This window comes from Equus quagga, chromosome 6 (assembly GCF_021613505.1).
Source record: "Equus quagga isolate Etosha38 chromosome 6, UCLA_HA_Equagga_1.0, whole genome shotgun sequence".
In the NCBI taxonomy this organism is placed as follows: Eukaryota; Metazoa; Chordata; class Mammalia; order Perissodactyla; family Equidae; genus Equus; species Equus quagga.
In genome coordinates, this window is record NC_060272.1 from 124,611,397 (window position 1) to 124,629,754 (window position 18,358).

Genomic DNA, 18,358 nt, shown 5'->3' on the forward strand with positions numbered 1-18,358 from the left:
ACAAGCCCAGCTACGATACGTATTTGTACACATTCTATTACCCAATTTTTATATTTGAAAAAATTGTGTATTAAAGAGATTAGTATTCTTAAGATTTCAAACTAATAAATAACAAACCCTGCAACTGAGCTTTCTGACTTCCAGTGTAGTATTCTTTTGACTCTACCAGGACCTATGAAACATTTTTGAACACATAATAAAATTTGTATATCATTTACTATGCTAAGAACATTTTTAGAACATACAGAAAAAGAAGAAATTTTCAAAGGAAAAGATAAAAATAACTGTAAATAGAAGATCTGAGATTTTTCACCTGCTCCCAACATACCCACATACCCTGTTTTTTGAAGATTATTGGTAAATAGTATATTCATCAATTTATCCTCCGAATTAAAATAAATTTGCATTCCTCAATGCTAACCTTACAGAAAATGAAGCCTATTGGTCTTCACATATCCTAGACCAAAAATTCTAAATGAAGAAAAAAGAAAACTGTGAAAGGCATTTTTAAGGCAAAAATTATACAATTTGATAATCTTTTAGATATAAGGACCGTTGGAGAAGATGGTTAGAATGATTTCTAATTTTTTTTGCTTCAGCCATTAGGCAAATGCTGATTATTTGAGTTAGAGAATGCAGAAGGTAGGATCACCTAAGTTCAGTTTTATATTACTATTAATTTGAAAATCTTTCCATATGTTTATTGGCTATTCAGTTTTTGCCTAATGTAAAGGACTTGTAAGATCCTTTGCCTTTTTCTGATTTGCGATGATTTTCTTTGTCTGGTTTGATTTATAGGTGTTCACTATATATATATATATACATTCTCTCTCTCTCTCTCTCTCTCTATATATATATTAGCTCTTTGTCCATCTTTATGTTATTTGTGTCTGGCTTCTTTTCCTCAACATTGTGAACATTTGTGAAACACCCATATTTTGGTGTGTCATTGTAGCATTCACTCTTATTGTTGTAAAGTATTCCATTTTGATTCCTATTAAGAAAATAGGAGTTAAGGGCCACCACGGTGGTGTAGCAGGTAAGTTTGCATGTTCCACTTCGGTGGCCTGGGGTTCGCTGGCTCGGATCCCAGGTGCAGGCATGGCACCACTTGGCAAGCCATGCTGTGGCAGGAGTCCCACATATAAAGTAGAGGAATATGGGCATGGATGTTAGCTCAGGGTCAGTCTTCCTCAGCAAAAAGAGGGGGATTGGCAGCAGAGGCTAGCTCAGGACTAATCCTCCTCAAAAAAACAAAAATAAGAGTTAAACAATAAGGAAATGTATTTTCTCACATAATTGGAAGCCCAGATGTAGGACAGACTCCAGGCATGACAACTGGACCTGCAAGGATGTTACCAATAAATGTTTTCTTCTATCTCTCTGTACTGCCATTCTTAGGATCTTGTAATGGTTGTCAGGGGCAATGGGGCCAAACGCTTCCTTTTTGTTTCTAGCAAGATAGAGGAAGATCCCCTCTGCTGACCAAGGAATATAAATCTTTTCCTTCAGTCACCTTAGGCCAAGTTTGTAGAGATACATTTCCATCAAATAAGTTGGCAAAATTTTCAAATATCTTCTCTGTCCTCCCAAAATAATCTATCCATCCATCCCCAAGAGTCCACATGTGAAATTTAGCAAAATTTAATGGAACACACAACTCCACTGCTAATTAAACCGTTCTACAATACAAAGAGTGAAAACCAAACCTTTTTTCTGGAATAAGTGTAACCACAGCCATGATAAAGGCTGCAAAATTAGGAAACTACTGAAGACTCATAACTTGCTTAATAGAGAAAGCCAGAAGCATTCCTATTAAAATCAGAAATAAGTTATTGGAATGAGTCCCGCATGGTGACTATACTTAACAATATTGTATATTTGAAAGCTGCCAGAGAGTAGATCTCACAAGTTCTCATCACAAGAAAAAAGAAATTGTAACTTCTGTTGTGATGAATGTTAACTAAATTTGTTGTGGTAACCATTTGACAATATATACACATATCAAATTATTATCTGTTAGTCTTAAAATTGATACAATATTATATGTCAATTATATCTCAATTTCAAAAATTAAAAAAATAACTTTCTTTCTTTTTTGATCTTGGAAAAGTACTTCAACTTCTTTGTCCATCAGTTTGCTTGTCCATAAACAGGAGAGAATACTACTACCTAGAAGTGAGATGAGCATATTTTAAGTTATGGAGTGCGATGTATACATCGTCCCCTGTGAAAGCTGTTAAGTTGTTGGCAGAAAAGGTCTAAAGGATGCTCGGCTAAAACCCTCCAAGGTCTCTTTCAGCTCTAAAAGTTGTAAAATGCTAGTATATAAGAAACAAGATAAGCAGAAAACATTTCCCCCTCAAGTTATAAATCTAGATTTACATATGAAATAGAATAATGTTTACCAAGTATAGGCTCTTAAAACTGTATTTTTTATGACTTACACTATTCAGAGATGGTTCACACTTTATGGGGATTTCCTATATAAAATTTAATAGCTATTTTCCTTGCTTATTTCAAGCAATACCTTATGTTTTGCACTCACAAAGACAGTACACAGGGGAATGAAAAGGTCAATTCTTCTTCAATCTATAAAGCAATCACATTATTTTGTGTGTGAGTGTGAGGAAGCTTGGCCTTGAGCTAACATCTGTTGCCAATCTTCCTCTTTTTGCTTGAGGAAGATTGTTGCTGAGATAACATCTGTGCCAATATTTCTCTATTTTACATGCGACGCCGCCACAGCGCTGCTTGATGGGTGGTGCTAGGTCCACACCTGGGATCCCAACCTGGGAACTCTCGGACGCTGAAGCGGAATGAGTGAACTTAACCACTACGCTACTGAGTTGGCCCCTAATATTTCTATCTTAAACTAAGTTGCATAGTTTCAAAAATGCTATACCAGGACATATACATTCTTCAAAATTTTAAGTAGATGCTAACCTCCATTAAGATAGTTGTCCACCAAAATGTGTTCTCCTATTCTTCCGTAATAATGAAATTAGAACTGGGCAAGACTCTACAGCTTGACTATATTTCTCAGCCTACTTTGAAGTTAAATGGGTCATGTGATGAAATTCTACCCATGAAATGTGACAGGGGAATTTATGTCATTTTCAGATCTGGGCAGGTCTCCCTCTTCTTTTCCCATATGCTGAAACCCGGCTCCGGAAGCAAGCTGCTTCTACCATGCAGATGGAACATCAACCTAGACAAGGCAGAGGAATGTGATGAAAAGAATCTAAGACCCTGGATGACGATGTGGAGCAGAGCTTCCTGACATCCTGAAGAACTTGAAGCAGGAATTTTATGTACCAGACAAAAAATATTCATTGTTTTTAACAGTCACTGAATTGTTGGGTTTTTTGGTTATTAGCAACAGAATCTTCACCATAACTAAAGGCAGATGCATTCCGTTTAAAACACAACAGAGGTTATATGTTTAAAACAATAAAATCAAAGATAAAGTAAGGGGACCTGGAAAAATAAAAGGCCAAGGAAAACTTTTATGAGTCGTAAGTACGGGATGAGAGACTGTTGTTCAGATTCCTCCCTCAAAGAACTGAACTTTTAGAGTAGAATTCTTATCATTCAGACAAGAATCAAGCACCAACAAACTACTGTCCTTTCTCAAATTTTTTCTAAAAAAGGACTTCCTTCTAATAATAAATCATAATGAAATCATAAGTTATGAAATATGCAGACTACACTGACAAGTAGATTCTGAACGTGAATTTTATAATAAGCAAATCTGCTATGAATTAAAAACAATGTAGTTTATCTACAGTTTTTTGTTTTTGTTTTTTTATTTTTGAGGAAGATTAGCCCTGAGCTAACATCCGCCACCAAGCCTGCTCCTTTTGCTGAGGCCCTGAGCTAACATCCATGCCCATCTTCCTCTACTTTACACGTGGGACGTCTGCCACAGCATGGTTTGACAAGCAGCACGTAGGTCCCCTCCTGGAATCCAAACCCTGGGAAAAGCAAAGCACATGAACTTAACCACTATGCCACCAGGCCGGCCCCTAAGACTATTTAAACAAGACAAAAACGTTTGCAAGTATTCTTCAAACATGTATAATGTTCAAGAAGTTTGACAAGGACTTGGCTTATTCTGTGATCTAAACAAGTACTCATTTTATACTGCTTTCCTTGATATCCCAATTTTTTATAGAGAAAAAGATAAAGTATATTCTTGTGAGTAGCAGCCATAAAAAAATGCTGATTAAAAAAATGCCAATCCTCCTGAGTTTGTTTGCTAATACATATTTTTATTGCTCATTTCTATAAATTATAAGCCCTCTTTTCACCGCACAGCAAATATGTAATTATGAAAATGTCATTGTAACAAGGTATGATAATCTGCAGCTTTGGTTTATTTTAGATCAAACTAGATCCTAGCTCAAACTTTTATGAAATCACTTTACCCATTTCTGAAAGAGGTACTTATTTTGATATAACAAAACATCTTTTACATTACTACATAATGCTTTATGCGTTATCAACAGAGAAATTCAACAAAGTTGAAATTTCTATTAGCCTTAACCCATCTTACGGGGTATTTTGGTTTCAGAATTTTTAACACTTTTCAGGAATTATGCTCAAAAATAGCCCTCATTTGTGTGTGTGTCTCATTACTTTAGAAAATTTTTTTACCACACTTACATTGCACATGATTTTAAGATAAAAGGTGTTTAAAAACTACATAAACTAAATATTTTGCTTGGTTGCTGAATATTCCCAACTTTGCCACAATTTGCAAATATTTCTGAAAATTTTATTGCATTATTCCTTTATTATATAGGGCTTTATTTCCCTTATTTGCTTATAAGGAGTGAAAAATGTCAATTCATTCAAAATATACATATCTCTGCCAATACTCCTAAAGTCATACAAGAACTAAACACATAAAGCAAGGGAAATAGTCAGTGAAATATGCATTTATGACTTTCACGTTTTGGATTGTAATTCTTTCTGCTGGGGCAATTTGAAACAGGCATTTTGCATATAGCATCTCAATAAAATTATCACATTTTGAGGTAGATGTTACATTCATTTTAATGTCGAGCAAACTAAGGCAGAGAGAGATTAATTAAAAAAAATTAAACCAAAAGTTTTAAAATTAAACCAAAGTTACAGTTAAGTAGCAGTAGGGCCAATCTGACTCCTTCCTATTTTTCAATTCCTACTGCCTCCTAAAGATGTTTTCTTTCTTTCACTATGAGAAAGTGAAGTAAAGGCGATAGAAATACTTTTCGTATACCTACCTATTCTCACCAAGTTTAGTCTCATATTTCTGAGTCATCGGGGAAGATTTTAATATTCACAACTATATCAACTACCTTTAAACAAAAGTTAGAAGTCCTGAGGTTTTCAAAACCCAGGACTAGAAAAATCGCAAACCTATTTTCCTTGGCACCTTGTTTCGTAATATATGCTATATATTTGAAACTTTCAGAATATGCCACAAATAAAAACTAACTCACGACTTTTTTTCTAGCTCTAACAAAAACTCTTCCCACAATTTTTTTTCTTGAATGTTTTCTGTCATTTAACCACTCTCTCACATCCATGATTTTTATCAAGTACAATGGTATTCTCTTCACTGCTTAGTGTTATCCATTAACAAAATGCGATAAAGTAATTTTAATTACATCACAATTTTTTTTTTTTGCCATTGAAATCACAATTGAGACTTAAATCACTTTGTTTTGGGGCTTTTGATATACAAACAATTCATAATTTCTTAAAAATTCTTAAACATAAGTCAAAGCAAGTACACAGCTACTATGTTCTAATGTCAAGTCTAAAATGTAAAAAGAAATAACGAAATAATGTTTAGGCTTCTAAACTTTAGATTATTTAAAACCACCACTGTTACATAAAGCGAAAATGATAGTTTACAAAACATAACGAAATTCGGATATTAAAATACGCAAAATATACACAGGTCCATTTCTTAAGGGAACGTGTAAAAATTTAACACACTTCAAATAATGGTCGTGGGATGTTTTTCGCTTATTTTTAATGCACCAGATTTATTTACCAATTCAAAGGATCTCTTATGGGGAGATACTTAAAACATCCCCGGGGGTAAACCAATCAAATATATTAGATGTATAAGGACCAGAGCCGGGGCAGATGCGAGTTCCTAAGTTATAAATACTACCTTTTCAATAAAAAGGTGGTATTATATAGGATCTCCAAGGAATATCGACGTATAAAAAAAAATGAGAATGCTGACCACCAAAGAGATAACAGGTGAAGGCTTTAGGGGACTGAAGAATGAGCAACAAACCCAACCAACTCAAAATGCATTATTCATCCCCCAAAGAACCGAAACAGAGGAAAAAATACAACAGGTCCTCGCAACACCGAGAGAAGTTCAAGCCTTAGGAGGTGGGGACCAGCACCCCTTCCTCGCTGTTTCAAAACTCCGTTGCAAGGCCTCCCTCCGCGGAAACCAGCAGGCGCAGGAAGCAGGTGCTCCGGCCACTTGGGGCCTCCACAGGGCCCGCATCCTTCTCGGCCTCGGCGCGCAGCACGCGAAGCGCCCCCGGAAGTGCCAGGGGCGGGCGGGGGCGGGCGCTAGCTGGGGAGCCGCGCGCGGAGTGGGAGGGGCGGCGCGCGGAGTGGGAGGGGCCGCACGAAGCCACGCCCCTCCCGGCTGCGTCCGCGGGCTACAGTCAGGGCTCTGGGGGCTCCGGGGTCGCGGCTCGGAGCCCCGAGCCAGATTCGTGCGGACGCGGCCCCCGCTGCTCCAGGTGCAGCTGCAGCAGGGCGCGGCGGTACATGGCCTCCAGCTTCTCCAGCCGGGCTCGCAGGGCCCGCGGGCTGCCCGGCTCGTCCCCGGGGCCTCCGCCTCTAGCCCTGCGGTTCGTGCCGGCCTCCTCGGAGCCCGGGGTCGCCCTGGACGCCTCCGCGGGCGCCCCGTCGGCGCCCTCGCCGGGGAGCCGCAAGGCCTGACGGAAGAGGCTGCGGTTCTCGCGCTTCAGCCGCCGGTTCTCGAGCCGCAGCCGGGCGTTCTCCTCGCGCAGCCGCGCGTTCTGCCGGTCCCGCTCGTCCCGCGCGCGCAGGGCCTCCAGGTGGCTGGCGGCTAGGTCAGCGAACCGCTCCTCCAGCTGCTGGCGGCTGCCGCCCGCCCGGCCTCGCCAGCCCGCGCCGCTGCCGTCGCCGCCCCCGCGAGCCCGGCCCGGGCGGCTCTGCCCGCCGCAGCAGCTCCCGCGCCTGCCGGCGCCAGCACGCATGCGCCACATCGGGCCGGTGCCGCCAGCGCCGGGGGCCGGGGCCTGGGGCAGTGGGGCGGCCTGGGCGCTAGCGGAGGAGGAGAGGCGGTGGCGGGCGGCGGCTGCTGGCCTGCAGCCAGAGGAGGCCGGGAGTTGGCCGGGCCCGAGGCGGGTCGTGTCTCCGGTGGTGGAGCTGCCCCCGGGCCTGCGGTCTCGGGCCCGGCGCACACACAGCGTCCCCGGGGCGCGCGGCGATGCTGTGTCCTCCGCGGAGCTCGGCCCAGGCGCGGCGGGCACCAGCCGGCCTGCGCCGCTCTCCCCGCCGCCACCAGCGGCTACCTGGCTCTTTCCTTGGCAATCTCAAAGCAAGTGATCGTAAAAGGATAAGCTCTGGGCCAGAGAGATGGGGCAAGGTGGGAAGCTGTGACTGCCTCGTTAGAACAGAGTGGTGTAGCCCATCTCGAAGCTTCCAACGTTTAACCGAGCTGAGACGAGCGCCTGGCATGAGGCCCTCAAGTGGGAACAGGGAGCTCTCGAAAGAATATGGCCAATTCCGAATTTGTGAACAGCTAGGACTCCACTTAGCAAATTGTTGGCAGTTCTGTAGAAACAAGGTTGTAATTAGTTGATTTGTTCAGGACTGTTCACAAAACCCAGGAAACTCAGAATGTGCCCCTTCCATTCAAGAAACTTGGAATACTCAGTTCCAAAATTTCTGAGGACAGGTGGATAGAACTCATCGAATGAATCACATTCCTTGTTTTTGAGGGATTCAACTTACGAAATAATTGGATTATTGCAATGTAAATTAAGGATAAAATACTATGCCAAAATCTCCTGGGGCAGAGAGGCAGCAGCAAGAATCTACATTTTAAACAAGGTTCGAGGTTATTCTGCGGTTCACTGCAGTCTCCAAACCACTTGAGAAAGTAAATGGACAAGAAGAGCAGATGAGAACCCTAGTTCACAGAGTTGGCCTTTTCACTGAACTGTACAAATAAGTAACTAGGGGAATATATAGTTACTCAATTTTTTATACTTTTATTTGCCAAATAAGATCCTAAAACACCACAAACATAGAAATCTCTCAGTTGTCACCATGATTTCATGAAATAAAGTAGGAAGGATATAATTTCAGAATTTCAAAAAATATAAATTTAGTTTTATGAAAGACCATATCATTCTTAGTTTCCTTAAACAGTGAAAACTTTGTTGCAGACATGCGCAGACTGCTCTATGGATCATTGAACAAAACAATATGTTTTTTCCCTAGTGTATATAGAGAATGCAGGAGATAATGCTGGTGTGTAAGGAAAGAGGATTAGTTCTTAATTTTAGACGTTGAATTTTAGGGACCTATGAGATAAGAAGACAGGCCATGTAAGGTAAAAAAAAAAAAAAACCTACATAAGAACGCTTCAGTCACCTACACATTTGTAAACCTACCAGTATTCTCTTTTTGCAGCTTCCCAGATTAAATCTGTTCTGTTACCGTTGTAGAATATCTTCTAAATTTTAGTAACTCACCACTGTAATGAGCCATTGTGGGTTTCCTAAAGAGCATTGATGCTGGTTCTGTGAGAAGGCGTCCATGCCCTCCTCTTTACACGTGAGCGAACCCCGAAGTACTCTCTTTTGCCTTGATAAATTAATGAATTGATATAAAATACTATGAAAAGCAGGTAAAACTGACTAAGCAGAAGAGCCACTAAAATTGTCAGACCGTTAGTTATATTTTAACAGTAACTAATCTGAGTATACATGTATCCTTCCCAAAGACAGAATTCGTTAATACTACTCTGAGTCAGGTATTACTAGAAAGGAAGGAAGACAGGAAATGAAAAATAAAACACGGGGGGGGGGGGGGAGAAGAAATTGATCCAACAAAAAGCTGTCAATAACAGTCATGAAGGTTATCTGTGCATAGCAATGAATATTCACCTCATGGTTAATGGAGATTCCACCCATCTTCCTGAGTAGGAGGCAGAGACAATGGATGTGATTTCTAATTGAAAGATTTGGGACAAGTGAGTTACTGAAATGGCTACTACCAAAATTGTTGTTTGTCTTTAATTTTGCTTAGAATAGTATGTCAAGAAATGTGTACCTGAAGATGCATATTACATCATTTCTAAATGTAGCGGTAGCACAAAACTTAGTAAAAATGCTTGTGCCTGCTATTATTTGTTAGTAGTCTACTGATGAAAATATTATTGCACAAATAATATAACATGTATATGAAAATAAAATGGGAAAAATCTCAGAAAGAATTTATGAAACTAATAAAATTTAGAAGAAATGTGGAGATATAGTAATCCTTAGAAGAAGAGAATATAGAAAAATACATGAGCTTTTAATTAGAAAAATATATGAGATAGATGCCAGTACTTTCTTTTAAGAATGGGAGTTTCTAAAATTACTTGCATGCTACATAGAACAAAGTTTCAAAGGACATAGATTGCTCTTTCCTGATATCATGTACATCATCCTTTAAGCTGTTTTTACTTGAGAAAAAGAGGTAAGAATTCTATAATAAATTTGACATAAAAAATAACTCCAAGGACTATTTGTACTTTCTCTTTAGAAAACTCTAAAGCTGAAGATTATTCTTTGACTAAGGTTATGAAGTTTGGAGTAGAAGAGCAGAAAAATGCAAGTAAGTCATTTAGAGTACTTTTTTTTTGCTACTTTTTTGAAACAACTTATTTTTTTATTAAGGGGACTTTTTGTAAGTATTTATGTTTCCCCCCTACACACATCCTCAATGCCCTCTCTAATTATTCAACAACTTAAATTTCATTTTTAAAAATTGTTCTCTCTCCTATTTTAGGTAAGAGAAGAAAGATTAACCAGTAAGAGTAAAGTCATTGTACTTTTTAATATAATGCCTTAAACCAACAGTTTTGTGACTACGGTAGTTGAGAAAAGCTGTGTCAGCAAACTTGAATGGCAGTGGTTTTTGCCTTACACATCCTGCATCTATTTTAGTATTTCTCAAAACCAACTTTGATTGATACCATTTAAGTATGTTGCTCCCTTTCTCCCATCCTCCAAACAAATTGTTCTTTGCATACATGGTAGCCATTACGTATTTCTAGGTGCTTGCTTGACAAGGAAGCCCTATCATATATATAGTTTGTATCCTGTATTCCCAGTTGATTTCTAAGATTCTTTTATTGCCATACTCATTTGACCCTCATTTTTCCATTTTGAATCACATGTCTTATAAAATAAGTCATATGTTAGGGTAATTTATGGCACATTCACGTTGGGACAAGTCATCCTATATCCAATACCTTTCTGTTGCCTCTCTCCTTAAAACATCCTATAATGTCTCACCAAATGAAGTCTGGTTAACAACTTTGGTCAAGTTCCGTCATGTCAAAGTGTTGAGCTCCTTGGTCTGGCAGTTACAGCTGTCCATAATCTGGATGACTGGGTGTTTCCATGCTTACCTTCCATTACTCCCCTTCTGGTCCATTCACTATCCTACCAAGAGTTATTGAGTTCTTTTGCCTTGGAGTTTGGTTATAATGTACCTTCTGTGGACTGAGTTGTGTCTCCCCAAAATTCATATATTGAAGCCCTGACTGCCAGTGTGAGAGTGTTTGCAGATTGGGAAGTAATTAGCTTTAGAGGAGGTCCTGAGGGTCAGGCTCTCATGATAGCATTAGTGACAGTAGAAGAAGAGATGTCAGAAAGCTTGCTTCCCCTGTCTTCCCGCCACTTGAGTACACAGCCAGATGGTGGCCATCTGCAAGCTGGGAGGAGAGCCTTCATGGGGAACTGAATCAGCCAGTACCTTGATCTTGGACTTGCCAGCCTCCAGAACTGTGGGAAATAAATTCCTGCCTTTCATTTTTTTCTCACTTATCTGGATTGTAAAGAATCCATCCAGGTAAAATTTATACTCTACCATTTCATATATTTGTCTTAGATCTCCTGAACTCGGGGTGCTTTTCCCCTCTTTTAAACATTGATAAAGTCATTCCTGTTCCAGTAATTTGAGGCCGAGGTCCCTGCCTCTGTTAACATTTCTTGTGCAAACGGATCTGCAAATAGGATGTGAGTTCCTGGAGCACCTTATATTGTGTGTGTGATACAAATATTTCTTGAGTGGCTAGAATGTTGAAAGCATTTATTCCTCATTTTATTCTATAATCTTAAAAGAAGACTTCACCAAGTAAAACTACTAACCATTTAATAGTCAAAGTTAACCTGTAATATCCAGCAGACTGAACTAATTGAAACTTACCAAGGAAGATTTGTAGAATGCTAGAATTAGCCAGACTGAAATAGGAAGGAGGTTGGCACTGCCTTATTAATGACAAGCCTTGTTAATGACTTGTCGTAATATATACTATATATATAGTGGGTCTTTATATGTAGAGTTTTAAATATGTAATGAATAAGAGTTATGGGTTTTAGAGTAAGATATACTTGAATTTGATAAATACCACAACCCTCCCAGATATATGGCCTTGGACAGCCTCCTAAAGCCACAGTTTCTTAATTTGTACAATGGAAATGAAATAGTGTCTACCTCATGGGGTTCTTGTGAGGATCACTGAATATCTTAATATAGAGTCAGCCAGCAAGGAGGACTCAATAACTCTTGATAGTATTATTATTATTATTTTGTAATTGTTTTTATTTTATTAGATAGACATTTATAGAATGGGTTCTTGTGAATAGCCAGTGCTATTTAAAATCTCCATTTGAATTAGTTGCCTAAGGAGCCACCCCCAAAATAATATGAAGCCCCTTTCCAGATATGATTCTTATTTCTTGATAGTTCTCATTAAGTGTTTGGGTTTTAAAAATCCATATTTTGCAAGCCCATGTGCTGAAGAATTTGGTTAATCATTCTGAGGTTGGTGTTTGCTAATATTCTCTCTAAAGCCCTAGCTGAGCATGCTTTATTTTCTGGGAGCCAATTTATTAGGGCTATCAAGAGCATGTATTGATGCTTCGTTGCATGAATATCTCTTTATTGCAATAATTACTAGAGAGTTAGGAGTTGAGAATATTGATTGCATTTATTTAGTCTTTTGATATGGACAAAAGTATTAAAAGCCATCAAACACTAGCATTGCCCTTTGACAGCATCATTTAATTCTAGCTGCAGGGAAAATTGTGACATAAACAAAAGCAGCATGACTTACCTATCTTAATTAGAATACTTTCTATAGTGGGGGAAATACCCTCTTTCCTTCAAATATTAAAAATGCACTAGCTGTACTAATAAAAGACGACAAGAGCATTAGGGATTAGCAGAAAGTATTGTAGCTGAAAGCAAAAGGTATCCACATAGGATACTGGGCCAAAGCAAGAATCAAAAATAGATTTTTAAGGTGGGAAATGTCTTTGTTAGCTGTAAAATAGTGTTGTTTCATGCTTTGTCTTTGTAGATTAGTATTATTCCTTAAAGAGTCTAGATGTGTGCTGTCCACTCACCATGGGTGGCTACTTAAATTTAACTTTAAGTGAATTAAAATTAAATAAAATCTAAAAATCAGTTCCTCAGTTGCAGTAGCCACATTTCAATTTCTCAGTAGTCACATGTGGCTTAGTGGGTAGCAGGAGGGATGTGCAGATATAGAGCATTTCCATTATCACAGAAAGTTCTATTGGACAGCGCTGGGACAATTAGTATATCTCGCTTCTTACTCTAATTATTGGTTTCAACCTTCAGAAAGCCACGCTGCAATTGATAATGGAAAAGAAAATGCGAGAGATCTCTGTCTTTCCAGCATATTCTGTATTTTTGATTTCATGCCAATGAAACAGTTTTTCATCAACCTGTACACATAGAGCCATCTTATTCTTAAGCATATGTAACCCAAGAGAGTGATTTCGTCTCAATCTGAATTCTCCAGTTACGTACATGTTGAAGGTGGTATTAGGAGTTTGGGGATAATTGCTAATTAGAACTAAGTTATCCATGAGCTATTTTCAGAAGGGTGCAAAAAACAAGTAATTTAATTTTTCTCTTAGTACTGCCCCTCAAACCTATTCTGACAGCAATTCCTTCCATTCCCTTGGATAATATCTAGAGAAGAACCGTTAATTTGCAATTACTTCTGAGCATTAATGAACAATCCTCGTTTTCCAATATTAAAGGTCCATTGCAGTGTAATTTAAAACTTCAAATACTCATCCAATTCATGGCTTCTCCTCTCCTCACAGCAGTGTTGCTGCCCATGCCCAAGATGGGGGTTAATCAGCCTGCAGTGCAAAAAGGGGGGTGAAATTGATGTGTCCTCTTCCATGCTTCACTTCCTCACCTTCCTTGAGCTGCTATTTCTAGCTCCTTCCGGGGAAGGAACGAGGTCAAAGTGGGATTAGGGGAAAAGGAAGAAAAGTAGTTGGTGCTGCCATTTGCTAGCTTTGGGTCTTCTGATAGCAGATGCCCACATGCAAGCCTCTTCTCTCCTCGGGCACCTTCGTGGGTTCGTAGCCAATCCCACAGTGGTCCTCTGACGTAGATCATTCCCTTTTCTTCACTGCCAACGACTCCCTCCTCACTCCTGGTTCCGATAGTAAACTCTGCACAGCCTCTTTCTGTGGGGTCACCTTACCTCCACAGGTAATCATTTTGGAGAAGTCCTTTGGGGAAAGTCTTTTGGAGAAAGCTAACGCCAGTTACATTCCTTGCTTCCTATCAGGAAGTGTAGGAATATATATAAGAAGTGTAAAATATATTATACATACATATATATATATATACACATATATATATGCAGGTTCATTTGTCAATTCTCACTCAGTGTGTCCTCTTCACTATCTCATAGGTATTTCAAAATGAAACTTTTCATACATTGCCCTCCTGACCTGTTTTTCTCCCAGACTTCCCCTTCTCAACAACTATGTCCACCATACGTCTGATTGTTTAAGCCAGCTGTCTTCATTGATTCCTCCTTCTTCCTTATCATTACCACTCTTGGTGCTAGATCCATCCCGAGTCATTTATTTCTTCCTCTAAAAAATCTTGATTTTTCTCAGCATCTCTTCTAACATCAGGTTAGTTCACAGTACTATCATCTATTAACTGGCCTATGTGGCAAATGGTTTGCTGGTCTCAATCTTTAGCCTCTCAAATCCATGCTGCACAGAGCCACCAGTGTGACTTTTGCAAATATAAATCTGAACATGCTGCTTCTCTGCTTAAAACCCTCCATTGCTTCCCATTATACTTCTAGTACAATCCAAAATCCTCATCATGGCCTATGGTGGCCCACAAATTCATGAATAATCTCTGGCTCCTGCTTACTTCTTAGGGCTCATCTATTTTTGTTGCCTGCTTTTCTGCTATGCTCTAGCCATGCTGGTTTCTTTTAATTCTTAGAGCTTGTCAAATTGTTTCCCACTTTGGAGATTTTGAACATTCATTTCCATCTAATTGGAACATATGCTTTCTCTATTCTATGTGGCTTGCCTTTTTTAAAACAGAATCCTTTAGATCTCAACTTCAATATTCTTTCCATCAAGGTCTTCCTAAGCGACTTAACTGTCTTTGCTATCTGTCCCTTCACCCTGTTCATTTACTTCAGAATGTTGAAAATTGGTTGTAAGTATATTTTGTTTATTAATTTATCCACTAATCTGTAAGTTCCATTTTAACACTGTTTTGTTTATCTATTCCACTAGTCTGTAAGATAGATAGAAACAGAGACCATATCTGACTCGTTTATCCCTTTACACTATCTAGGACAATGTAAGTGGTCAATAAATATTTGTTGACTAAATGAATGGATCAAGAGGTGACCAATATCTCTCTTTTTTAGCTACTATTTTAAAAAAATCCTTGATTATTAAAAATAAAGTTATTACTGAATTAATTTTTGCTAAGCTTAATTTTTCCAAATATTAGGGAAATAAGAGGACTTAGGAGTTTAAATGTTGATAAAACTGGCTCAGTTTAGTCATATCTGCAGGAAATATCCATCTTTAGAGAGGGAGCCACCAAGAAGAGACAACAATCCACCTAAATAGTAGAATTTAGATTAGATGCAGCAAGGCTTGAGAGCACTTAAAAAAATGTTTGCCCTTAGGGAACTGAGTCTACACAGTGTTTTTCTAGTCCAAAAGCAACTGTAGCCTTAAGTGAAAAAACTACCTTGTCTACATTTCTAATTATATCCTCTACAATTGGATTCTCCCCATGATGACACCTGACACAGCATTTAAAGGGGAACTTTGGCCAACAGGCAATTGATGAGGAAGCAGCTAGAATATGTTAAAAACAAAATAATACTGGGGACTTAGACATAGGCAAAAAGGTGGCAAATGTAGTAGTTAATTACATAAGTATCCCTGAAAATGCTGGGCAGATGCAATAACCCAGTCACCCCTTCACAGTTAAATGGAAACCATATGGAAGAGTTCACCAGTGATTATTTACACACTGAGGGAAGGGGTATTTGCATGAGATTGTGTTGGAGCAAAGAGTAAGAAGCGATGGAAGAGTGTGTTCCTCAAAAAAGAATAATGGAGTGGAAAGAGGATATCTAAAAAATATGCGTCTGAAGTGGGGGCCACATAGGGGAGAAAGGAAATTAGACTGATAACTCTATAATATTAGGTTTCAATTTTTCTCAAGTACATTTTTGCTAAAACAAAGATCTTGATTTCCTAGAATATAGCCCAGAAGGTCATATAGTTGAAGTTAAGTAAGCCATTTTAAAACAGATGGATAGATGGCTGAATGATATAATGAATAAGCAATGGGTGTGCCAGAGACAAATAGGGACAAGGGCTAGTGCTCTGTCTCCCTCCAGCATCTATGCAAACATTACTAATCATTCACACTGGTCTTCCCTACTAAGGTTGGATTTGGACTCCATCTTTAAAACTTTCTCAACACAGTGCTCCAAGCTCCTTCTACTAATGTGTGAGAGGTCTAATTTCAGTTTCCTCCACAAGCAATTGAGAAAGCAAAGTGCCCAGGCTGGTCCTCTCCTTTCAAGGGCAGCATTGTTTGCATACTCCTAAATTATGTGCTTAATTGTTGTTAGTCAGCATTTTAGCTGAAGCTAGGTGAAAGAGAGAATATCTCTTTGCTTGGGCTGTGAATTCCAACTAACTTTCGATAAATCATTGAATATATTCCCCCAGATTCATAATCTCATGAACTCACATAAGATGTTTGATTAAGTTTTAGAACTGTTATTGTTTTTCAATGAATGAAATATTATACATATATGAAATATAAAACATTGATATATGCAATTGACAATAATAGTTCCCATATACTTTTATCTTTTTATGGCATGTGGTACTAATAGAAACATATTTGTTTGTTCAAGATAATGTGAGTTGCTTATAACAAGTACAGGATAAATTGTTGGTCATTTACTTCTCTTTATTTACTTGCTAATGAGAGAGATACCACAATTTGGCAAGTTCCTCAGTGCAACATTGGTGATGGTCCACTGAGTGGCATGAGATGGAAGCATCTCAATCACCAAGGCCTACTCTCAAAGCAAGCTCTGAAACCTTTTGTTTGAAAAGCTAGAAATAATACTCTCCCCTTATTCCAGATATCAACAAACAACAAACAAAAGCCAAATCTTTTCTAAAATCCTCTTAAATGTCTCAGATCAGGACTGTCAGCTGAGCCTATTGTTGCTTAGAGATTTAGAGGTTTCAGGGGAGACTCCAAGAGAAGGAACACTGTCTGCTTTAACAGCTCTGACTTAAAAAAAAAATTTTTTTCTCAGCCAGCTCACCCGCAAGAGGCATCTATCTAGGGATGAGACGAAGGGGTGTCAGAACAGAGCTATCCATCAGAATGTGACTTAGGGGAAAAGACTATTCATAGTTAGAAAAATAAAGTAATTGAAGTCCGCAGAATGAAGAGTAGGACAGACATTATATGTGCTAACGGAGATAGCAGGGCTCAGTGGGGAGTACTTGCAAGTGCAGATGTGTTTCAAATTCCATTCCCAGGGAATGTGCTGTTTGATTTGTTTGTTTGCTTATTTTTAAATTTAATTTATTTTGCGACAGCTCTGTGGTTATCATTTCAGTCTCTTCTTTCCTGTTTTAGTGTACCTGGGGTGCTACTGATCAAGAAAGTGAAGGCATGTTCCTGGCCTCCAGCAGGGCTGAGGGCCCTGTGACATACTCTGAGGCTCCCTGGCCAGGGATGGAGCAGGGCTGGGAGCCACCCACAGGCGGTGTTTCCTCTGCCAGGTCACAGACACTGGTCCCTGCTCACGCGGGATCTTACAGTGTCAGAAAGTGTAATTCCAACTTCTTGTTCACAACATTGCTTTCTATTTCAGGGAACTGGACTGTGGGTTTGCCACTAAAAAGGCTGGAGACTCCTGCCCTAGATCCTTCTTGCCAATGAAACTTTGGCTCCAATCAGTGATGATGAACTGGGGTTGACCATTGCCTTTAAAATCCATTTTGCAGAGCTTTAAAGGGGAGGGAAGTGAGTTAAGTGAGATGATATGAGTTCTGGTAGATAAAGACATGAGTAGAGAAATTACAGCCGAATTAAAATTCTGTGTTCTTATTTCCCGCTTGCATGCCTCATCTGATGTCTCATAGGAGGTGTCCTCGTTTTCCCATTCTCATCTCTTTTTTTTTTAATGTAATGAAATGTTCAATAGAATATTTAGAATCATAATCCTTATTATGGTTGCAGAATATTCTTTATGTATGACCTAATGGCAAGTGATAAAAGCCAAATCAATATTTAATAATTTCCAGTCAATTCCTGTGTTCGGGGTTCACCTAGGTATGAACTTTTCAGAAGTTTATACATATTCAGAGTAAGTGGAAAATTAGTTCTCTTTCTCTTTCCTTGAGCCTCTGTCACTTCCTCATTGTCATTTTATCATTTTTTATTCCATTGCCCAGTTTCAGTTTAAATCCATCTCCATCAAACTGAAACTTCTAATTTAAGACTTTCATTACTTCTAGGTAAAAACTACCAAAAAAAATGATATGGAAGCTTAAGTGCATAAAAAGAGAAACTGTTTATGAAGAGGCACTAAATAAACAAACATAGGTATGTTTCTTTTTAGTATACAACTTCTGTTTAAGTTTTATTACTATTTATTCAGAGAAAATTCTTACATGCATTGGAAGTCTTCAGATTTGCTCCCAGAATAATC

The 18,358-nt window shown here is 38.9% G+C and overlaps 1 protein-coding gene across 1 annotated transcript; it reads right to left on the reverse strand.

Moving 5' to 3' along the window:
• Positions 1 to 4,293: 4,293 nt before the first annotated feature.
• Positions 4,294 to 7,259, reverse strand: TUSC1 (tumor suppressor candidate 1). Its single transcript, XM_046664764.1, has one exon. The coding sequence runs from the start codon at positions 7,257 to 7,259 to the stop codon at positions 6,690 to 6,692; it is 570 nt and encodes a 189-aa protein (XP_046520720.1). The 3' UTR covers positions 4,294 to 6,689.
• Positions 7,260 to 18,358: the final 11,099 nt, after the last annotated feature.

Bases quoted from the DNA above. Each gene is read 5' to 3' on its own strand.
- TUSC1 (XM_046664764.1), bottom strand. From the start codon at position 7,259: ATGTGGCGCATGCGTGCTGGCGCCGGCAGGCGCGGGAGCTGCTGCGGC.